This window comes from Carassius gibelio, chromosome A15 (genome assembly GCF_023724105.1).
Source record: "Carassius gibelio isolate Cgi1373 ecotype wild population from Czech Republic chromosome A15, carGib1.2-hapl.c, whole genome shotgun sequence".
In the NCBI taxonomy this organism is placed as follows: Eukaryota; Metazoa; Chordata; class Actinopteri; order Cypriniformes; family Cyprinidae; genus Carassius; species Carassius gibelio.
The window spans coordinates 5922686-5947386 of NC_068385.1; the positions used below are offsets into that span (position 1 = coordinate 5922686).

Below are 24701 nucleotides of genomic sequence, written 5' to 3' on the forward strand. Positions count from 1 at the left end.
TTCATTGAACAATAATAAATGAAGTACCCGAAGCTGACAATGAATTAAATGTATAATAATTAGCACAGATTATTGATTTAGTGCTGTATACGCGCGTGTGAGGGGTGTATTCAGTAATTCAGATGTAGAGAGAGAAGCGATAGATGATGTACAAGAATTTGCTGGTGAACAAGATACAGGAGCCTCTGCAGGAGAGTTACCAGAAGGAGATGCAAGAGAAGAAAGCCAGTATGGAACTGCTAGTGTAGATCAAGGGAATGTGATGGAGACCGGTGCGGGGGAATTACCTCCAGACGAAACAAGAGAAGAAAGCCAATTGCTGCAAATAAAGGGAGGGGTGTGCCCTTTTTCAGTTTCAGCACATGCCCCTCAAAAGGTCTGTGCACGGCCCTGCTAATAAGAACTGTATATCAACTGCATTGATGAGGGTTTCTCAATTTTTACACTATAAACACAAATAAGTTGTTATCTATTATAAATTTTGTTTTTGGTATTGTTTTCAATCAATATGAAGTATCTAAGAGAGCCCAATCAGCTCTTGTTTAAAATGTCACAGATTTGTTTGCCATTTAAATTAATGATGTCAGTTTTGCTGACTTAGCCGATGCACATGCTTTGTCATTATGGCAAAATAACAGCACTTATTGCAGCTACAATGAAGCCTCTGTCCGAGCACAACCATTGCAAACATTTGTTTCTTCAACACAGTTAACGACACAAGCGGACATATATTCATTCATTACAGCATAACAACTGTTACTTGAGGATGTAGATGCATTTCAGTAAGCTCAGCACATAGATCATCTCAATAGCACTCAGAAAGCTGAATAGATGGTATAGTGTCATAAATACCAATCATTTTGTCACTTGAGGTGTTGTAGGGTAGTTTCTGACGCGTGAGATCCAAAGTCAGCTTTATCAGATTTATTCATCACAGCTTGTACTGGTCATTTTAACTCACAGTTTTGCTGCACAATGCACTTATGATAACATCGAATGCTGCCAGATAATCACATCCAGACATGGTCAAACAGTAGTGTTGTGCTTCCCTCTAATTACACACCTGCCCAGTCTTACTCTTTACCTACCTATTTAGGCCCTTACTCCACCCAGTGGTAAAACACAGAATTACAATAGACCATAATGGCTCTTACAGATGGCTTGAATTCATTTGTGCAAATTATCCAGGACTGTACGTCACAAACACACTGTAGACTATCTCACACTCCTTTTGTAGCCAAATCTGGCATTTGCACTTGTTAGATTGGTTAAATTCTCACTTCTCAAGTCTGTTGTAACCAAAAATAATTTCAAGCAATTTAAAAATAAATTTTGGCTCACATTGGATGGACTCTATTAAAGCTTTATGTTCAAATATTTAAAAAGAATAATACAAATTACAAAAGCAGATAGCAAAATTACTGAAAGCTACATTTAAAAGAAAAGTATAAATATAAGTGAAATTCAAAATAATACAAAAACATTAATAAATACTACAATAGTAAATAAATAATAACCTTTGACAAACCTCTGGTTCACTCTACGGAGTGTTTTTGATTCTGTAATAAATGCCGTGGATGTTATTTCAGGTTCTTGTGGTGGGCGTTCTCGATCTGCTCGGTTTCCCACACAGAAGCTAATCCTACAGGAACAGATCTTTTTTTGGTTCTCTTGCGACAGATGGCACAAGAACTTAATTGATTTGATAAACTCGTAGCAAGTTGTTGTTTCTTTCTAATGCTGTTGACAACTGATTACTTGAGGAAACTCATTAACGCTCCTCTGAAATCAAGTCAGCCCTCTAGAGAGTTAATAATTGCTGTGTTTTCTGCACTACCATTCGGTGGTGGTGCTCCTGTGAACTACAGGTGATGAAATACAAATCCTGTTTACAGTAAATTAATGAGACACATCCCAGCACCAGACAACATGCCTTTCTATTGAAATATCTTTACTCGCTGCAACAACAAACAAACATGAAGCATAACTAGTGTGTTCAAATCATGAACAAAGGACTATTACAAACTGATTCTGAATCTGAACTCAACTGAATCGCACAACAAGACTGGTTTTAAATCAATCTCAAGAAAAATGTTTTGTGGCATTCTGTAGAAAACAATATAAATCAATGAAAATGACTGTCTCATACCTCCACTCCTCTCTTGACCAGGTCATCAGGAATGCCAGCCAGCTGCACAACTCGACTGGAAGATACCGTTTTTTACTTGGTACAAAAACACCAACTCTTCTCCCTCTATAGCTGTCTCTAGAGTCTGCCAAACATAAACCTAAACTGCATAAATTGGTTTATTGATCTTGAAATCACAAATGATGAAATGCCTACAATTAGGATTATTACCAAACAAGTGTCATGGAACCTTGTCTTTAGTTCATTTTAAGTAAAGTCCATTTCAAGTAAAGTCAGTTCACACATTGGACATACCTGTAATCCCTCTGTGAATCTTTTTCTGGCACACAATACTAATTTCTATAAACTTAAACAGGAAAATACCAAAATCTCAAAAACTATAAAATGTTTTATTATTTATTTAGAAATAAGCGTATGTACAGTGGTACGTGAATGTAAGATCTGTGATATTTATTGCTGAGTTTGCCTGTATTAGATAGATGCTCTTGCCGGAGGAATTTTGTCCTGTAATAACTTTCACTTTGCCCTCAGTTTCGGATCTGATGTAGGTGTTTGACACAAATACTGGAGTACACAGCTCCAGCAACGGATGTCTGAAAGACAAAGAATGATAAACATATAAACAGAAGAATAGAGAAATTAAAAAATTTATCTCATTAAAAGAGATGATTTGTACCGTGACTCAATCAGGGCCAGTGTCAGGGTTGGACAGCAGCAGCCGTGATCCAGAGAAGCCTGAGCTAAAGCAATGAGACAGTCCATCTCTGCACACAGAGACATGACCTCATACAAACATTCACTCCGCTGAAGCACTGAGGACTGAAGCTTCCTCATTACCGCCATCTCCAGATCTGGAAAAAAATAACATGATCACAAACAGTTTTAAAAGACACAATAAGGGTTCTGTGCAATCAGTTCATTATTCAAAAGAAAGAAAGAAAGAAAGAAAGAAAGAAAGAAAGAAAGAAAGAAAGAAAGAAAGAAAGAAAGAAAGGAAGAAAGAAAGAAAGAAAGGACTTATGGTGTCACATTGCAGGTCTCCCAGCATGCTGTCCAGCTCTTTGGTTCGAGTGCTACGGTAAAGCAGTTGGTCCTTTGATAGGAACTGAAATAATCCATAAATTAATTGCAAAAATCAGCTCTTATCAACCCCTCAAACATTAATGAGTCTAAGATAAAGAGACCTGAAATATGTACTCCACATGTGCACATTGAATTTCTGTGATTAATATTAGTTACAGTACCATGACCTTGCTTTTCTGTTGAAAGGAAGCACTTTGATCCATATGCAATAAAGGTAAGATTTTCAAACTATAATCTTAAACAAGTTTAAAAAGAATCAAAAATACAAAAGGACATATAAAACTATCTACGAGATAAAGTCTGTGCAATAAGCGGATTCCAGTTTAAAACAAACCCTATCCAGAATATTTGAGGACATTATTTTAAATTAAATTATTAATGGTGTTACCTTGAAAATATTGTGTTAAAAGTATTGTCATATTCACGATTAAATCAAGACCCTCAATCTCAAAGCTCTGTTTATCCAGCATGTTGGGTAATCTTGGCACTGACAGTAAAAATCCAATCTGTCATCCAACACAGAATGAAATATCATGACGTCATCATGTATATCAGTTAAATGTAAGCAGTATCCATTAACTTTTTTCAGATATTTGATTGTACTGTATGTACTACTACAAAATTTGGCTCGCAGTACCTACCCTAATGCTGCTCATTATCAATAACTCTCTCTCAGACCTATTCATTTTGTTCATTTCAATAAGATCTGGTGAAATGTGCCATTTTTCCAATTTTAAAAATTAAACCATTTTGTCAAAGTTGAACATGCAGAGATCACATATGTAAACCTTTAATAGGCTGATTCTGCCCTTTAGGGAACTTCCTGTACTTCCTGTTTGCATAATCAATGGAGTGAGAGGATTTTAGGAGTATTTGGGTAATCTGGAAACAATCATTATTTTTGGAGTTCTGTTTGGTGGCACAGAAATTTCACAATAAACTGAAATTCTGTGACTAACTGCAAGCTCTTTCTTTCTAAAATGAAACCGCTATGTTTGCTGCTTCTGTTAACCCAGATGTCACAGTTGTTACTGTACAGTCGTTACAGCTGCTTGCTATTATCTTGCTGCAGTGCACTAATTACAGGAACAGTCATCCTGCAGGGAGCAAGCTGGGGTCAAGTGACCCGCTCAGGGGCACAATGGCCACCTCACTGACACTTCATTTATTGGGTCACTCCAACAAGGATTTGAACCTGCAACCTTTATGTTAATAGCTCTGTGTCAACAATTAGTTAACACATCAGACTTTAATAAACGGAGAGCAGCATTAATCACCTCCTGGCCAGAGGCATGTAGATGATGCTCAGGTGGAGAAACGAGGGTCCAGGTTTTCCAGTTCAGCATGAGCCACATCCGTCAGGAAATCTTGGAGACCCACCATCCTTCTTTTCTCTGTAAAGAAGTGAATAAAACAAAAACTGCATAAAAAAAAATGCATATAATTAAAATGAAAACTGTGGCCTATTCTGATTACATATTTTTTTACTCGCATGCAACAAAGGACTAGGATTAATCAGTAAAACATTACTGGTAATTTTCAACTTGAAAGTGCAAGGTTTGTTTAATTTTTTTTTTTATTGTAATCATGAACAAACAGATTCCAATCAGATATGGATTTAGAATGACCGTCTGAACAAGGATATAGTTTTACCGTAAACTGCACTTTATTATACTTGCACATATTATTATTATTTATATTGGCACTTGTTATTATGACATTTGGACTGAAACAGAAAATGGATTATACCGTAAACACAATGGCCATCAAACAAATAGAAAATGCATTCTTCAGCCCAATGCATTACTGTTCTCTTCGACTAGATTTGATATTATGCAACCAACAGAAACTGTGCATGCAAGAAAATATATGAACAAAATGCAGCGGGCGAAATACAGTTCAATCCAAAAGCTCAGATGTTAAGTAGTGTCTGAGATAATAAAAAAAAGAGAATTAAGAGATGATGGAAAAGAACTACAGCGACTGATCTATGCAGTCTGAGAGATTTGAGGTACAGTACCTCTGTCTAGCAGGTGGAGGGCGCTGTTGTCCATCGTGTCCGGCATAAAAAAACAGCGATTCATGACTGTCATAGTAGCTTATTCCAATTTGTCCTTATTGAACAAATACACTCAGAACAATCTACAATTAAACACAATGGCAACATTATTGTGTTAGTAACGCAATAGGGACTTTAGATGTAAAACAGTAATAAGCATAAGTTATTAATTTACCTCACGGTTTCCATTATCCTCTTCATCTTCATTTATACTCACAGCTCTTCTTTCTGGCTCTTGTAAAATAATGTCTTCAGATATATTTTACTGTGTAAAAACACTGTACCTTTAGACATAAAACAATTCTTGATTTTGAGGAAAGCGTCTTGTGTCAGAATTTAAAAACACACTCTCCTGTATTTTCATTAATAATCACTTGTATCCACAGTTGCATAATCATCAGTTCTGGCAATATATTAACTTAACTAGTTCACCGTGATGAACTAAGGTTTGAATAAATGTTTAAAGATAATGCTCTTCAAGTATGATGATGATATTTGAAGTTCTCGATGCCTGAAATTAAATCAAGCACAGGGAAATTTACATTCATCTGTTACAGACTGAGCGAACGCATTTAAAAGTTTGAAACATGTTTAGATTTTCTTGGTCAGCAATTAATCAGCACAATTCATTTACAGTTCAGAACAGTCCAGTTTGTACATTAACTGATCATTGTTTTATCACTGATCTGACCCTCAAATCAGATATAAAAGTATATTATCCATTATATAATTTTCCTATAACCCTCCCCTTAAAACATTAAAAATGCTTTCTGCACCCTGAAAAAAAAAAAGCTGGCTTACCGACCAGCAGCACAAATTGAATTAGATGTTAAACGTTCCAAAAAAAATAAAAAATAAAAAAAATTTACTGATTCCTCAAGGCAGCTTAAATGCAAAACAAGGCACAAATGGTTCTCTGAACAGTGCACAGAAATACCCTTAAAATAGGAAACAGATGTCATTTTTGACCACACAACTGCTGAAATAGCCTGCATAACAAATTGAGTATTGACTAGATATAGATTACTTTGTTAAAAAATTTTTTGTCTTATCTCATTTGTAGAAATGCCACAATTTACCCTTATACCTTTTACCCATCAATGCAAAACACAGTGGTTATAGCAGCAATGAATCATTAAAAGAAAATTAACACAGGGCAAGAATAGTTTTCACTCTTCCTTTATTGTAGTCAAAATTGCAACAAAATGGAGATTAACGGTTAGACTTGGCCACTCTCTCCAGCTCATCCTTCTTCTTGATGGCATAAGAGTTGGAGGAACCCTGCAAAAGAAAGAAAAAAAACTTTGAAATAGCAAATCAACTACAAAAATTCATAAAATACTATTTACTATAGAAGGCCTGAAAGTGCTGAAGACATAGTACAAGTAAAACTCTCCAATCAGATGGTTTCTCTCACCTTGGCGGCATTGATGAGCTCATCAGCAAGACACTCAGCAATAGTCTTGATGTTCCTGAAAGCAGCTTCTCTTGCTCCAGTGCAAAGCAGCCAGATGGCCTACAATCAACACACACAGTAAGTGACCACTTTCACATAAGACCATATCTCCACCTGGGATACAACAAGCATCCTAATATAAGACAAGTCCATTAAAGACTATAACATGGACTTTCTTAATGCCATGTTTCTGGTCTCACTGTGAACTTATCATTTGCATTCTTTACCCCTAAAAATAAAAGGTTAGCCAATAAACAAATATCTATCTGGGCTTTGTTTTAGCAGACCTGGTTGACCCTGCGCAGAGGTGATACATCAACAGCCTGTCTCCTCACGGTTCCAGCACGTCCGATACGAGTGGAGTCCTCACGAGGGCCGCTGTTGATGATGGCGTTCACTAGGATCTGCAGAGGATTCTGGGGAAAAAAATAAACATCGTCTACGATTTAGAAAGACATCTTAGAAGTAGCTTGATAAATTGTTATAGTTATACTTTCACATTCTACTATACATTTAAGCCAAATCTGTGGAGAACTGTGGCCTCACCTCGCCGGTGAGCAGATGGATGATCTCAAAGGCGTGTTTGACGATGCGGACGGTCAGCAGTTTCTTGCCGTTGTTGCGTCCGTGCATCATCATGGAGTTAGTGACGCGCTCCACAATGGGACACTGAGCCTTACGGAAACGCTTGGCTGCGTATCTGCCGCTGGAATGAGGGAGGTATTTGGCATATTTCTCCTTCACGGCAATGTAATCCTGAGGAAAGAGAGACACGTGTTGACCTGCTCAACTCTGTTGTATTGTACCAGATACATGAATTTCTACAGCCTCCAAATATGATCAAAAATGTTACTGAAAAATCTACTTCAAGCCATCTGCTGTCTGATTAATAGTTTATCCAATTATAGTGAGCAAAAGATCTTTTAATAGAATTTTAAAAACACCTTCTACAAAGACTTGGCATGAAGTCTTCATTGATTTTAAGCAAATTCAACTTTCCTATTAATATTTGAATATGAACATTTACAGAACTGACATTTGATTACAGAACTTAAACATTAAACGTATCAAATATGATAGAACAGACTTTTGATGAATGTTAATGCACATCTATTGATTTCTTTTAGTTCACTGCAATAAAAAAAATATAACTATTATATTTATAAAAAGCACATGAATATATATGGAGATGGAAAAAAATTAAGAATATTTAATTATATTCTATACACCTAAAATTTATCATATGAATAAAAAAAAACATATGCAAACTTTCTTGCATGTTTCTATATTTTGCATAAATTAAACTTCTATTTGGGGAGGAAAGAATTGACTTTCATATATAAGGGCTAATGGGCAAATAAAAGGCAATTTTGAGAAAAGCTGTAAATGAATGTGTGTCACTCACCTGCAGGGAGATGTCGTTGATCTGCACATCATCTGTGCTCCACTTGCCAAAGAGTTTGATCTCTGGTGTTTCAGCTACAGCTGGTACTGCCTCCCAATCTTCAGCCATCTTCAAAACCAAATGAGAAGAATATCAGTTTATGTTACACAAGGGTGTCCAAAAAACAAAACAAATCTTACAGATGTATGGCCAAAATAACTAAAATATTAAATAAAAACTAGAGTTTCTAAATTATTTTTCATATGAAAACACTTCAATCATTGAAAAAGCAATATTTTTAAAGTAATAAAATGCATAAAGAACACGATATTGCCAAATAATAAAAAAAGGATTACCGCGACCTGTCCTCATGTTGAAAACATTAAACGACAACAAACTATTTACATCCCAAATACACTCCAAACACATTAAAAACAGCGATTCTATGAATTCTTCCGTTATTTGAGGAATAGAAACAAAAGTGTCACAGAACCGATGTGTGGATTCACTCATGCTCGCTTCTAAAAATCCCGTAGACTCGCGGACAACGTATAAATTCATCATTTTGACAAGCCATATATGACATATATGGGCCAAAACGTCAATATAAGTATGTTAACAACCAGATGTGTGTACTTTCATGAGGGTGGAAGGGATATAAACGTTTTAATACGTGTTTTTCATCGTTACCTTCGCAGCGTGTGTGTGAATGGCGCACTCGAGCAGGCGGAAAGGAGGAGCAACACGAGGAGCGAGAAAAAAACCACTTCCGCTCGATGCGCGTCCGCGTCCAGCTCTTCTTCTCTGACGTTTAGCGGCGGATGGCAAACCAGCTTCGATGCATAGTCCGCCACCTACTGGGATGGAGTGCGAGGCAGTGACGTCAGAAGAAACCGCAAAAGAGAAATAAAAATAAAAATATATATATTTATGACCACCTACCATACCTTTCTATATTTCTTATACAACGTTTTTGCTTTCAAAAAAACTAAACAAAAAAAAAACAAGACAAAAACAAGAGCTTCATATCCTTTGTTAGAACTGTTACGTATATTCTGCAAAGTTCAACAGAAATTAAATAGTTTTTAATTTAATTATTTCCCTTTCATATGCCATACAATTGATTATTAAATGCTCTACAGTTTCTGGAAGTCCACATTTGCAGTATATATATATAATTATTTGTGCATCTTTATACTTAGAAAGACGGATATAGATAGCTGCCACTGTTTGTGCAGTTACTTCTGCATTCTCCTATGAATGTTTTCGGGGAATTTTTGACACCTGGCACTTGCTATGAATAGGGTACAAATAATGCACTAATAAGATGGTCTGCCAGCCGTCAATAAACATTAGAATAATAAGAAGAAGGGTACAAATAAATCATGTTTTGTGTGCTTTTGTAATTTTAGCAATAAACTGTAAACTTACATTTCCAATAAATTTAAAAAGCAACCATTTTTTTCTTGCAACCAAGTTTTTTCTCACAACAGGGGCTGCTGTTTACAAACAAATCTATTATGACATAGTTTTATAACATTTTATTGTGATTTTATGCAATCAACATGCAGAACTAATAGTAACTGATCAAATGTAATCTGGATTACATAATCAGATACCAAATTACTTGTAATTTCAATTAAATTACATTAAGTTATTTTTTTAATGATTACATAAACACATATTATTCGCACAATAACAATAAATGATTCATAACTTATTGATTCTTCATATTTTAAATGTTCCTTTCTAAAATATCCTACTGCTTATACATTCAGTAAATTTTCCAGTTTTGTGGAGATTCACACAAAGACCAGTCACTTGTCAGGTGGCTATGTCCACTGGATGCATTAAGACCAGGGGTGGATCTAGAAAAATATTGATGGGGTGTCAAGAAGGGAGCAGGAATTTTTGAGGGGTGGCAACATATGGCAGACGTATATATACTGAATTTAGTCACAGTTATCAAATAGTATATGTGCACACTACAAAAGGACACAGGCATTTACAAACTTAATCTCATGCAATCAATGTCTTGCATTTGAAACAAGGAACAAGTGACCATACCCCATAAGCACCACCACACTCACTAATGCATACAGTATGCATCGACATGTACTTAAGAGCATTATAAAAGGTTCAGTGTTATAAATTAACAGCCAATGACATTTCCAGCTGGGGAGACTCAACGGATTTTCTTCTGTTTAGTGTTAATCACCATCTAACTCAGATGTTAACTTAGATGTTATATGAATATGGTCCCTGAAGCATAGGTTTTATTAGCTGAAAATAATAATAAATAAATAAGCATTATAGGCACAAATACAAATGTACTTTTAGAAATTGTTTTTGAAAATATAGTGTTATTGTTTTGGCAAGCTTGAATTAAAACTTCTATGAAAACTTGTGTGATATTCCTTTAAAATAATGTTTTAGTATATCTTATTTTAAAGTAGGCTATTTTACTGTACAATTTCTTACATTATTTCTTTGAGTTAGACCAAACTTTTATTTTGGTGGGTTGTTTTGGTTTTGGTTTATTTTCGGAGCGGGATTCGCAAACTATTTGAGTCAGTTTGGGAGTTCGGAGCGGTATCGCGAATCATTTGAGTCAGTTTGGGAGTTCGGAGCGGGTCGCGAATCCTTTGAGTCAGTTATGGGGATCGCGAATCATTTGGGTCAGTTTGGGAGTTCGGAGCGGGTCGCGAATCATCTGAGTCAGTTCGGGAGTTCGGAGCGGGATCGCGAATCATTTGAGTCAGTTATGGGGATCGCGAATCATTTGAGTCAGTAATGGGGGTCGCGAATCATTTGGGTCAGTTCGGGAGTTCGGAGCGGGATCGCGAATCATTTGAGTCAGTTATGGGGATCGCGAATCATTTGGGTCAGTTTGGGAGTTCGGAGCGGGATCGCGAATCATTTGAGTCAGTTTGGGAGTTCGGAGCGGGTTCGCGAATCATTTGAGTCAGTTTGAGGATCGCAAATCATTTGAATCAGTTCGGGAGTTCGGAGCGGGATCGCGAATCATTTGAGTCAGTTATGGGGATCGCGAATCATTTGGGTCAGTTTGGGAGTTCGGAGCGGGATCGCGAATCATTTGAGTCAGTTTGAGGATCGCAAATCATTTGAATCAGTTCGGGAGTTCGGAGAGGGATCACGAATCACGAAAGATTCGCGCACGTAAATTTTCAAATTGGCCATAACCTTTAATTCGTTGCTGCCAACTGGGGTCTCTTTTAGGGTTGCATTTACCACCCTATGCCACCCCGGTAGATCCGCCCCTGATTACGACATTCCCAAACATTTGTCAGCTGAAACTTTTTCAACCAACATATTTACTTGATGCCTCCCTGAGAGGGTAAAATAATAATTTAATAATCAAATATCACATTTGCATGTCCATGGTTCTCTGAGGCTGGTTAATGGTCGTGCATGTAACCACATGCAATATACAACATTTTTAGTAAATGTTTTATTTTGATTGATTTCAAAATAATTATTAGCTTTTCATCAAACTCACAAACCCATGCAGTTCATTTACAAACCCGAGTTTGGGATACCTTGGTGTAACGTAATGTGTAATGCACTTCATGTTGTTATTTAATGAATGGAATTTTCTTACTCTTTGAACTTTTATAACAATATAGGGTACAAGATTATTAAATCATTGTGATATTGATATTGGATTCCGTTATACTACAATTTTAGTCATGTCATCTGGAATCAGTAACAGGCTACAATATGTAAGTAGTTTACCCAATTCTGTGAATATGAAGCAATTCAAATTAAGATGGCATGTCTCACTTTAAACGTGTACTGTGACCTCACGCATGTTTTGTTTTGTGTTATGTTTTTTTCAGCAGAAGGTTTTTCTAGATTTAGAAGGAATCACGTATCACACATATCATGTGCATGGGCTATTAATATACAAACATCATGTTCACCTTTCTGAATGTATTTTGGTGGATCTACTGGTCGTTTTCTATTTAATATTTTTAACCGTTAGAGGGCGGCAGAGCCTTGCTTTGGAAATGAGCAGAGGTTCTCAGTCAGAAGCCCTCCAGGGGGCCACAAGATACTTCCAGCGGTCACAATAAATGTTAAAATGATTAAAATGTAGTTATATTAAAATAATCTTAAATGAAACGGAAACAACTAAAATAAGACAGAATAATATAAAATACATTTTATAAATAAATTACTTTTATTTTACTTATTTGGAATGTTATTATTATATTATTATTACTACTATTATTTTATTGATTTGTTTCTTATGATTTTCTCTGAAAATATTTACAGATAAATTTAATTTGTAAATTGGATGACAACACCTAAATGTCTACTGAATGTGCCTGGACAAGATGTAAAACAAATTAATTTAATATAAGACTTTATGGACTTTAATTAATGTAAATTATGTTGTACTTCATTGTGTTTTATTGGTATATTTTAATTTCATATAATATCAATTTAATGTTCTCATAAATATTTAGATATTGATCACATCAAATATAGCCTACCTCATTTTTCATTTTATCTGTTTAACTTATTTTATCACATTTTATAAATAATAAGTTATAGTTACTACTTCATTCATTTAAATACTGAGATAAACATAACAATATTAAAAGAAGAAAAATATACAAATAGGTATCTTGATAATCAATTATCATAGGGCCCACATGCTGTGCATTGTGAATTAATAAATTAAAATATATTTTTAAGTCTTTAGAGTAACTTAGCTACAGTACTTTTTGCTTTGTTATTTTGTGTTGCTGTTAGCATGAAGGCAGTGACCCATTTATATTTTAAAATAGGTGAATGTGTAGTAGTGATTCCGATTTAATTTTGTGAATAAAGTATTTTGCGTTTAACCTGAAAGCATCAGAGGCTTTTATTTTGAAATCCTCCTCGCTGCAGGTTTGCGGAAGTCCTCGCTGCTGAACACACACACACACACACACACACATACACATACGGTTGTCCGCACAAAACAGCCTTAGAAACAACACACCTAAACATAATATTCCAGGACTTACATCGCCGTTCACTAGAGAAGGCCGAAGGAGACCCAAACAAGGTGCGATGTTGTTTACTTCTCTCGTCTTGGTTCTTGTTGTGAAGCTCAGTGTTGTAAGGAGCACGCAGAGGCCTATTACAGCCATCATATGCACAAACCACAAATTTCGCACATTGCCTGATTCTGGTGAGATATTAAATGGAGGAAAGTGGCTTCGTATCTTTTGCAGTGTGCTGAGACTTCATTTTGATAAATTGATATAAACAAAAGCAATGGGACTTATCAGTTACCTGTATCCATCACCATGAGCCCTGGCTGTGTAATATTACTGAGGCTGTGCCTCAAACCATGTGATCAAACTACACAGGAGGCATTTTTGGCAATCATAGACATGTTTAAACCAGTGAATCATTATTATAGAATGATTCTAAGTTGACAGCTGACTCTGTTTTAGCTCCTCTGTCACTCAGATTGATGAGCAGAGTTTTGTTTAAGGGTTTATATCACATTTAGACATGGTCTGCAGGTGGATAAGCTTCACAACTTCTGCTGATCTGCATAGATCTTGATGCTGTATCCAGTGTGGGTTGATATGAACCGTTTGGACGTGTCCAGAGCTATAAAATATTGGTCATGCACCTCTATTGCTGTGATTTTGATCTATTATCTTCATTCCCACCCATACATATGTTGATCAGTCTCTAATGAATTAAATCAAAATACTTACAGTTAGAACACAAGTATGCATGTTACTGTATTTTTTTGAAGTTCTCTCCTGAACCTTTTACTAGATACTAAAAATCATTGAACTAGCCTGTATAGTTATATGTTGGGATAGTTTAGTAATAAGGTTAAATGTTTTTCCAGTAAATAATAATATTATATTTATAAATTGTAGTATGCAAAATGATATTATGAATATTAAGTGTAAAAATGAGGTTTAATATATTCAAATTGTTAAAGTAAAAATAACATTATATGAAAGATTATTTCACTGAATATCACAACATCATACTATATGGGGTAAGTTGTCACAATCTTAACTTGCTGTTAAACAACCTTTTATATTAAAATAAATATAGAAATAAACATACAATGCAATATTCGACTACCTTAATTAATGTGATTTCTGTACTTCACTCTTTTATATTTTGTTGATTTTGTTTGATTAAAAAACGTTTTAGAGTTCCTGAACAAATATATAAAAATCACTTATATTTGATTTATTTTGTTTTATCTGTTTATTTTATCATCCAAGTTTACTTTTGGTTAAGTAAACTTTTTCATTTTCTTATAATAATTTCCAAGCTATTGATAAATTGTAAAACTATATATTTGATCTACATCAAACAGATTTATTGATGGATTAATAATAATATAATAGACTATAATTAACTGTAGTAAATAAATTGTATAGAATTACAACATATTATAGACAATGAAATCAACGTGAAAAAATAAAAATAAATAAACATCAACCAGATACTATGATGTAGCTCTTGTGGCATGTGACAACTAGCCCCGGTCTCTTTTGCATATAATTTTGTAAAGTATGATTTTGACATTAAATCTTATTTGTTGGATTTCTGAGAGTTTGCAGCCATTTTTGCTGGCAATGCACATATTAACATCAGATGCAACAGCAATCATTTGTGATGGCATTACATTAATGTGGAGTGAGAGTTTAGATGCATCTGTTTGCATGTAAACTCATCATGTCAGTCATCTGTCTCAGCGAGCCGTGGTATCTGTTGGGGTAGACATGGTCAGTGTGGTCACCAGGTCAAGGATTTGGCTAACTTGCACAAACTGTGTGGAGATTAACCGGCTGGACGTATGGTTCTGTGACACAAGGGTCCCATGAGCTGCCACATGCAGACAGTGTTCAATAATGCAGCAGAAAAATAGTTATTATAAATAAAAGTGTAATTGATTGGTTTTGGGGAAGAGTTATGAAAAAACTGCAGCACTTATGAATGGTTGTATTCAGGTCAGTATTTATTGAGTTCCTGTTTCGTTATAAAGCATGCTTGAGTTTCACTGCTGTGATCTTTATGGAGGAAGCCAGCATGCAGCCGTGTTCATTGAAAATGTTTTTGATGCACGTTTCCTGTTTGCTTTGGCGACTTCGCACATTTGTTCTGTTCGAGACACCTGTGTGTGTGTGTGTGTGTGTGTGTTTGAACTTTATGCTCCCAGCAGTCATTCAGTTAGTGGCACATGGCTACTACAGAGTGTGCATGATGTGTGTGTGTTGTATATGAAAATGTTTTTGATGCACGTTTCCTGTTTGCTTTGGCGACTTCGCACATTTGTTCTGTTCGAGACACCTGTGTGTGTGTGTGTGTGTGTGTGTGTTTGAACTTTATGCTCCCAGCAGTCATTCAGTTAGTGGCACATGGCTACTACAGAGTGTGCATGATGTGTGTGTGTTGTATATGTAGGGTGTGGTTGATGCTGACATTGATTGGTCCGTGTGTTCAGGGTCTGGTTTGTTCAGTGTGAGTCTCGTGTTTGTGGTGATTCCAGTTTTTGACTTTATCTACACATCTACTTCCTTCTTCCTACACTTCTCTTAATCTAGTTTGTTACTCATCTTTCGCTTATTATTTAGTTTTTTGTTATTGTTGACTTGTTTGTTTGTTCATTCATGTTTTTGCTAGTCAGTTCATTCTCTCAATTGTTTTTCCATTCATTTATTCTTTAATTCATTCATCTGCTTATTACTTAATTTACCTTCCTGTAGTCAAAGAGTAACGTGTGGCGCTGTCAACCACAAGTTCATGGGTTCAGTTCTAAGAAAAAGCAAGTACTGATGAAAAGTGTACGTTAAATTTAGTTTAAGTCACTCTGATCTTTAGTTCATTCATTGGTTTCATTTATTTGTTCTTTTTTCTGTTTGTTTGTTCAATCTGTCCATGACTTCATTTATTTTTCCATTTGTTCGTTCATTCTTTCATTTGAATTCCTGATTGTTTGTTTAATGGTTCATGTTTTTTCTTTAGTTCCTTCTTTTATTCCTGTTCATTTGTTTGTTCACATTTCCATTTGTTTATTCATTCATTTAGTTTATTTATTAATTTGTGCTTTCATTTGTTTGATCCTTAATTCAATCAACTGCTTGTTTTTATTGGTTTGTACTTTCATTTCTTTTCATGTGGTCTTTGTTTATTTATTCATTCCTTCCTATGTTCAATCTTTTGTGTGTTTTTTTCTCGTAAATAATTTTTTCTCTTTGTGTGTTCATCATTTGGTTCATTCTTTTTTTTAAATAATTTGTTCTTTCACATTTTCTTCCATTGATCATTATTTTATTCATTTTCCTAGTTCATTCTTGCTTTCTGCGACATTGAGAGTTAATGTTTTCCTTTTCCTGAAATTGGTGGTACATTCTGTTATTTGTTCATTTGTTTGGTTATTCTTTTGTTTGTAAATGAGTTTGTTTGTTCTCTCTTTCTCAGTTTTTTTTGACATTCTCTTTGTTTTTTTTTTCTCTCTTTCACAAGTTGGCTTTCTTCTACCTGGTTTGCCCTGGTAACGTGTTGCCATGCCGTTCCCTTTCGGTAAGTCTCACAAGTGTCCAGCGGACATTGTGAAGAATCTAAAGGACAACATGACCATTCTGGAGAAGCAGGACATTTCAGACAAGAAGGCTGAGAAGGTAATAAAGACATATGCAGTGTGTTTGTGCTTGACTATTACCCATTAAAAGCCATTAATGAGAGGAGTGTCTGTCCGCAGGCCTCTGAAGAAGTGTCCAAATCTCTGCTGGCCATGAAGGAGATTCTCTACGGCACGAATGAGAAGGAGCCGCAGACAGAAGCCGTGGCTCAGCTCGCTCAGGAGCTCTACAACAGCGGCCTGCTCAGCACCCTCGTCGCAGATCTGCAGCTCATCGACTTTGAGGTGACAAATGAGTCAAAACAACCTACGCAGGACACATGAATCAAACTGTGATGTGAAGGTCATCAGGGACACATTTGTAGATCAAAATACCCCACGAATCCCGAACAACATTAAATATGCATCTAGTTCTGCTGCTCTTCTCTTTTCTTGCTCTGAGGGTTTAATGACAGAAACAGAAACCAAGAGTGTCAATTTAAATGAGTTTAATTAAATATGTCTGTAAATTAGGGATGTGCGATATGGATAATATTTTTTTTGATCAATTTTGCGATTTCGGTTTTAATCACGATTTTGACACACAGACATGCTTTACAATCACAAGTGCATTCATTATAAATTTGAAACATATTTCCGAAAGAAAACCAATTAGAGCTTTATCGAATGTCTCTAGAACAGACATAAGTCAAAATAATCACTAAGTAAAGATGTCAAACATAATGTCTAGACATATGGAAAAAAAATGTATAAAATAAAACCATGTTCAAACCGTGTTTTTTTTTTTCTTTTCTATGCATTGGTCATAGAGCTCACTGTAGCTGTGCATCAGGTGTTATATGTTTTGCCCAATATACTAAAAAGAGTTTCCTTTAAAAAAAAAAACTTAATGAAGGCGTCAAAATCATGTTTTACCAAAAACAGCGACGTTGCTCCCCATGCAGTCTTCTTTGCCGCCTCCATCTCTACATGCAGACTGAGCTCGCGCGAATCATCTTCATGCCAGTTATTCAGCCAATAAAGTGTAGGCCTATGTATTTAAAAAATGTGTCTAGTACTAGGACCCGACCGACCGCGACCCGAATATCATTAAAAATATAAAAAAATTCTTATATCATTAAATACCGCACCCGCTCATTTTGGATCAACCCGCGCATTACTGACTCGCACGCAGATTTCCTTTGCTCTGTTAACAAAACCAGATGCGCGTGCTCAGAGTCAGATCATAGACTGTATAAGGATCAGATATATGCTGCTTTACAACGTGTCTCCTCTCACTCAACCTGTGTCCTGTGTACTCACAACTCTCTGTGCTCATACGCAAGATATTAAATCTTTTCGCACCTTTCTATTTATAACCTTTTCTGTTCTCATCTTTTTACCGCATGCAATGTGAATGGTCTGTTCTGTTAACATGGGCTCGAAAAAAAAGGCTACGCATCACAGACCGAGTGTGTGAACCTGGAGTTAGGCATATGCCCAGTCTACCAGATAACATACTGCGTGAGGTCGGGGCTGCAGAAAACTGTGCTATAAAGTGATTTAGAAATCGCGCACACTCCAATCCGATTTTATTTCGATTTTGATTAATCCCACAGCCCTACTATAAATCTTATAAATTATATTTTTAATTTTATAATAATGGTTAATTAAAATAATAGTAATTACTACAATACAATTCTGTAATTGCAGAAGTTTCAACAACTAAATGGTTTTGGTTTACACCAATAAACACAATTTCGGTACTATTTTTTAGTCATTTTTTTATACGCTTTTTTTTTTAAATGGCTATTTCTACCTGATAAAATATATTTAAGAGTAACATAACTAGAAACAATAATAAACATTTTCTTTCTTTTTTTTATAATTTATAATAAATTTTTCATGCTTTTTCCAGGTCCAAAAATCACAAAAAAGGTTTTCCATGAATATATATTTTAAAGTTTGTTTAGTCTCATTTTAAATCATTTTAAGCCATCTGTGCTTAAGCCACCTAATGTTTCCCTACTCATAACATAATTATGTAAACTTCAACTTTAATAGGTAAGAAACAACCATTCAATTGAAAACAAAAAGAAAAACCTTATGCAGGAGATGTAACATCTTCCCTTATGTATCCTCATAAGAGATGCTCCGCTCAATGCAATCTAGTGGCTACTTATGCAACTGAGAGACATTAATACTACATTCATCAGATGTCAGTGGCATTGACTGGCCACTTATGATCCGTTCAGCCGAGATATAGTTATAATACCAGTTTAATATATGATTTTATGTTATTTGTGTCTAGGGCAAGAAAGATGTGGCACAGATCTTTAACAATATCCTGAGACGTCAGATCGGCACTCGGACACCTACGGTTGAATACCTGTGCACTCAACAAAATATACTCTTCATGCTGCTTAAAGGGTGAGACACGCACACAAAGATATTCTGGAGACTTATTTTTATTTATTAATATATAACATGAAATTCTGCCGTTTTCTTGACTTTTAAGATTTAGAGGCCAAGCAATGCCCAAATATTTACCTGTTTTAAATCAAGATATAAATAAATAATGGTCACAAAATATAAGGCCGAGGGAGGGATCTTGAGGTGATTGTTATTGCATAAAAACAGTAGTGGGGATGATCTTAATTGTTCTTACTATTAATAGTGATACTATAAATGGTCATATTAGTACAATAGATTGGGATACAGTTTTATAGCTAACCAAATAATAATTCTTATAATGACACGAGCAGATAAATAAATGACCACAATATTGTAATTTACAACTAAAATGTAGTCATTAGTAGTATTGGAACTGATGTATTGCTATTTTGATGGTAGAATACATTATTATTATTACTATCATTATCATTGTTATTATTGGTAACTATTGTTATTTCAAACTGTGATCTAACAATATAATAGGATATGGCTATATTACATGAGTATTATAAATACTGGGACATATTATAATGTTTAAGATTATATTGTATCATTTTGATTCTTGAGCTCTTGAGATGGTCCTATTGTAATAGGGTATTTGTATATAAAAGTTATAAATTATTAGTAACAGACAATGGAAGTAACCATATGGTGTAATATATGGGGATGAATTGGGGGAGGGAGCAAATAAGTTCTACTTCTTTTGTGTGTGTGTGTGTGTATATATATATATATATATATATATATATATATATATGTGTGTGTGTGTGTGTGTGTGTGTGTGTGTGTGTGTGTGTGTGTGTGTGGTTGTGTGTGTGCATATCTGTAGTTATTATGTGTAGGATATATCTATGGATACATATATATGTGAGATAAATTGTTCTAATTTTCTATGTATGTGTCTTAATATGTATTCATTTTTTTTATTCGATTACATTTTTTTTTTTTGCTCGAAATAAACTTCTACTACTACTACTAGGTGGGTGTTTAGATCAAATCTCATCCAGGAAACTGGTTAGGTGACTAATATGAGTTTTTAGGGGCACTATCTGATCACAGATTAGTGTTTACTCTTAAGATAACTTTGAGTCAATGTTTGCTGTGTGCATATAAGCAGTTTTTGGTAGTTGACTGTCAAATTGTCATTACTTACCATTACTAATTACCCTAGTGTTGATTTAAACTTTCCTGTAAAACACAAGAGTAGATGTTTGGACACACTGATGTTTTCCATAAAATGGAAGTGAATGGTGACCAAGGATCATTTAGTTTGATTGTCTGGAAAAGAACCGAAGCGGCATGAACATTAGCATCTCCTTTTGAGTCTATGAAAGAAAGTCAAACATGTTTGGATCAACATGAGAATGTGTGTATGATCTTTCTGATGTTGAGTTCCTGTCCTTTTTGTAGTTACGAATCTCCAGACATCGCTCTGAACTGTGGGATCATGCTGAGGGAATGCATACGGCACGAGCCGCTGGCCAAGATCACCCTCTGCTCCGAGCAGTTCTACGATTTCTTCAGATACGTGGAGATGTCCACCTTCGACATCGCCTCGGACGCATTTGCCACTTTTAAAGTGAGTGTTTTTGTAAATGTACAAGCCTTGGGTGTTCGTTTTGTCTGGCTGGCATCTTTGATTACTTCATATTCAGATGAAGTGTATTCTGAATTGCATTTGTTTGGTTTTCTTCCAGGATCTGCTGACGAGACACAAGCTGCTCAGCGCTGAGTTCCTGGAGCAGCACTATGACAGAGTGAGTCACTGGGTTTGTTTGGGATCTGAGTGGATCTGTCAGTCATTCTGCTGCGGGTCCTTCTCACAACTGTTTGTTTGCATTTAATGTGAAAGTCAATACAATTGGAAGTGATTTGAATTTTAATGGGGTCCAAAGAGTATATGGGCACTTATGTCTGACTTGACTATCTAATGTAAAAGATAAAAAAATACCAAAAAATACTGCTAGAGCTTTTCTCAGAACTAACTTTACATCATCATATTAGCAAACAATCTAGTACTTGGAAAGTGCTATCTTTTTTTTTTTTTTTTTTTAATAAACGCCACTTGGTTCGATATTTTATCTAATGCAAGTGTGCTATAAGTATGCAAATATATTTTTGAGGTTAATTTAATATTTACTGTGTATCTCTTTCCCCTTTTTTTCCACTTTTGGTCTTCAGTTCTTTAGTGAATATGAGAAACTTCTTCACTCAGAAAACTATGTGACTAAAAGGCAGTCTCTTAAGGTAAGAAACGGGTTCAGTTGTATGTTGTGATGGTTGTGCTTATTTAAAGTAAAGTTTGAAAGTTTGGGAACATATAAGAATTTTTGGCATTTTTGAAAGACGTCTCTTCTGCTCACCGAGGCTGCAATTATTTGATCAAAAACACATTAAAAACTGTAAATATTGTGAAATATTATTGCAATTTAAAATAACTATTTCCTATTTCCATAAATATTAAAATGCAATTTATTCTTGTGATGCAATGCTGAATTTACAGCATCAATACTCCAGGCTTCAGTGTCACATGATCCTTCAGAAATCATTCTAAAATGCTAGTTTATTGCTCATTCTTGTGCTGTTTTTACTTCTATGAATAAAACGTTAGAACTGCATTTTTATGGAAATAGAACAACTTTTGTAACATTATAAATGTCTTTTGATGAATACATCTTTAAAAAGTCAAATTTACCCCTAACTTTAAATGGTAGTGTATTGTTTTGTAGATTGTAGAATAATGTAGATTATTTGTGTGTATAGATGCTTTGAAACAGCTCATTTAAACTAAATCCTGTGAATGTTTACTGTAGTACACTAGATCTTTATTTTATGATGGTTTATGTCTTTCCTCTTCTTCTTAGCTTTTGGGAGAGCTGCTTTTGGACCGGCACAACTTCACTATAATGACAAAGTACATAAGCAAACCAGAGAACCTCAAGCTCATGATGAACCTGCTGAGAGACAAGAGCCGCAACATCCAGTTTGAGGCCTTTCATGTATTTAAGGTATGAAATGTCAGCTGAATCCTCCCTCCTTCAAGCTTGTCTCGAGCGACAGTATTCTGAGCGATGACCGCTTTCTCTGCACATTCAGGTGTTTGTGGCCAATCCGAACAAGACCCAGCCCATCCTCGACATCCTGCTGAAGAACCAGACCAAACTCATCGAGTTCCTCGGCAAGTTCCAGAACGACCGCAGCGAGGACGAGCAGTTCGGCGACGAGAAGACCTATCTCATCAAACAGATCCGAGACCTCAAGAGGCCAACCCCGCAGGACGCTTGAGAAGGATCACGACTCTACACACATGCGTAGAGGACATCTAGACAGTGTTTTAGGCAACGTCTGGATGATGTTTGGCTCTCTGGGACGTTGAGTGGCCGCAGCACTGGGCATGTTTTTGTGTTTTGCAGGAACCGTTAAATGCCATTTGAGCTCGGTGGGTGAGAAATATGACGACAAGGATGAAAAGTAGTCTTGCTTCGCTGGAAATTCAACCTGTCCTTCTGCAATGTTTTATTCTCATGTTACAAAAATCGAGCAAAATGAACAGAAAAGGCGGATGTAGATGCTGCTGCTTTGCACATAAACGAAAGAGGGTTCTGTACCTCATACACAAACATACACTCAAATGGCTCTTGATGCTAATTGGATATTAATGTATTCCAGGAAAGATATTCAGATGCACATTTGTGCTCATTTTGAGGTTGCATACAGTGAGTGAGTGAACGTGTACATAGGCTTTTTCACCTTTATGGTTGCTATCAGACTCATTTTCAAAGACAGCAATTAGTAAATGTGTTGACCGAGGAGGGTTTAGTTATTGTCAGAGCTGTTGACCCTGATTTAATGTCTTCTCATTAGTCACTGTGTCGAGTGGGTGTAATGGAAACTTCACTTCTCTGCTTTCTGTGACGGTGACTTTAAGATCTGTGCACTAGCTCCAGTGTTTTTTTTTTTGTTTTTGTTTTTCTTTTAGTGATAGTTCTCAGCATAACTAACCCTACCACTCATAACATTTAGATAGTTTATGTGTTAACTTGTCCCTTGTTTGGATAATTAGATGAGTTCATGTTCATGGGTGAGTCACACAAAAACATGGCTAGGTCACATTTCACCCCAAAATCAAAAGAAGAAAGGTTTATTATTATTATTTATATTATTATTTATATTGGTAGAAAGTCTGTACAAGTACTAATATTTATTATTTGAAAACATTTATAAATATATACGATTTTTAAAATATAATTATAAAAAGTATTTTATATATAATAATAATATTTTACTGAATTATATTTGTAAACAGACTTTAGTATATTATGCATTACAGAAATTGTACTAATCTGAAGTTATATTACCATGCACAAACTATAATTTCATATATCTTTGTTTTCATTTTGTGGTGAAATGTGACTTGGTCATGTTCATTAATGGTTTTGTGATATTTGACTGAATGCACCAGCTTACATACTGTGTCTTCTTCCTTACTGTAGGTTTTAAGTTTTAAGGAGGGGGAAGTAATGAGTCCAGTATGAGATGTTTTTATCAGTAGACTAATCTGAAATGGTTGGATGTAGAGAAGAAGCTCAAGCTCACATTAGCACCCAGAGGACATTTGAGCAGCTACGTCCTTTATGAATGTTTTATGTAGGTTTGTTTTAAGAACAGTGCAGTGTTTGATGGGGGTTTTCATTTAATACGTTAAATCGGGTGCAATAATGAAAAACCACACAAAACTGAAAGTGATTTAGAGGGTTTGGTTGATCTTTTTCGAGTTATAGTTTGCATTACTGCTTTTACTCACAAGACAGCCGCAACCATCTACCATAAAACCCTTCTTTTCTTCCCAGAGTGAAAGCAGATGTTATTCATAATGTTAACTCTTACTCATTTTCGTTGCAGAACTTTACCCGACCTCTCATAAAACATGTTCTGCTGAATGTTTACAGTACTGGTCTGAATAACAGGGATTGTCTACAACAGTATTTTAGTGTAGTGAAATGTACAAAGAAAAAAAAAAACCTTACTTAGAATAAAGATGTTTTTTTTTTTCATATTTCAGTCTCTGCATATGGCAGACTAATCTGTAGTTTAATCTGCATCTATCTAGACTTTTTCATTGGTTGGCACAAAAAAACAGCCGTTCACAGTCATCTTGAATGCCTGACATCATTCTGGCCCCAAGCATTAAGGATTCTGAGAATTAGCAAACTTATCTTGGCATATCAGTGCATGTTTTTAGATTAAGCATGAACGTCTAATGGGCGGACTGGAAACCTCTTGGCCTGCTGTCTGTTCAATTAAACAGTCCAATCTAACCTATAATGTAGATCTGGCATGAGTGATAAGACTCGGGCACAGAAGTGATGGAGTTTCATCTGAAAAGTCAATAGTAGCCAGACTAACAATTGGAAATAAAGTTTGGAATAAAAATAATTGTGTCTACTGTTTTTTTTTTTTTTTTTTTTTTCTTTGATTATTCACTAAAATACTAAG

General features: G+C 35.4%; 2 protein-coding genes across 2 annotated transcripts; one reads left to right on the forward strand and one right to left on the reverse strand.

The window, feature by feature from the left end:
- Positions 1 to 6454: 6454 nt before the first annotated feature.
- On the reverse strand, positions 6455 to 8965 carry LOC128029542 (40S ribosomal protein S5). The gene is made up of 6 exons (XM_052617383.1): positions 8822 to 8965; positions 8153 to 8260; positions 7294 to 7503; positions 7035 to 7163; positions 6709 to 6807; positions 6455 to 6572 (listed from the first exon to the last, which is right to left on the reverse strand). The coding sequence occupies exons 2-6, from the start codon at positions 8258 to 8260 to the stop codon at positions 6504 to 6506; spliced, it is 615 nt and encodes a 204-aa protein (XP_052473343.1). The 5' UTR covers positions 8822 to 8965; the 3' UTR covers positions 6455 to 6503.
- A 4092-nt stretch (positions 8966 to 13057) lies between these two features.
- LOC128029420 (calcium-binding protein 39) lies at positions 13058 to 24641 on the forward strand. The gene is made up of 9 exons (XM_052617204.1): positions 13058 to 13211; positions 16658 to 16812; positions 16893 to 17057; positions 19063 to 19181; positions 20616 to 20784; positions 20903 to 20962; positions 21387 to 21452; positions 22070 to 22213; positions 22302 to 24641. Exons 2-9 carry the CDS (start codon positions 16699 to 16701, stop codon positions 22488 to 22490), a joined length of 1026 nt encoding a protein of 341 aa, XP_052473164.1. The 5' UTR covers positions 13058 to 13211; positions 16658 to 16698; the 3' UTR covers positions 22491 to 24641.
- The last annotated feature ends 60 nt before the right edge of the window (positions 24642 to 24701 follow it).

Excerpts from the sequence above, each read along its gene's own strand:
- LOC128029542 (XM_052617383.1), bottom strand. The coding sequence starts at position 8,260 with ATGGCTGAAGATTGGGAGGCAGTACCAGCTGTAGCTGAAACACCAGAG. Across the intron at positions 7,504-8,152 it reads TCAACGACATCTCCCTGCAG|GATTACATTGCCGTGAAGGA; the intron begins GTGAGTGACACA and ends CTCTTTCCTCAG. Across the intron at positions 6,573-6,708 it reads AGCTCATCAATGCCGCCAAG|GGTTCCTCCAACTCTTATGC; the intron begins GTGAGAGAAACC and ends TTTCTTTTGCAG.
- LOC128029420 (XM_052617204.1), top strand. The coding sequence starts at position 16,699 with ATGCCGTTCCCTTTCGGTAAGTCTCACAAGTGTCCAGCGGACATTGTG. Across the intron at positions 17,058-19,062 it reads TGCAGCTCATCGACTTTGAG|GGCAAGAAAGATGTGGCACA; the intron begins GTGACAAATGAG and ends ATTTGTGTCTAG. Across the intron at positions 20,963-21,386 it reads TGGAGCAGCACTATGACAGA|TTCTTTAGTGAATATGAGAA; the intron begins GTGAGTCACTGG and ends TTTGGTCTTCAG.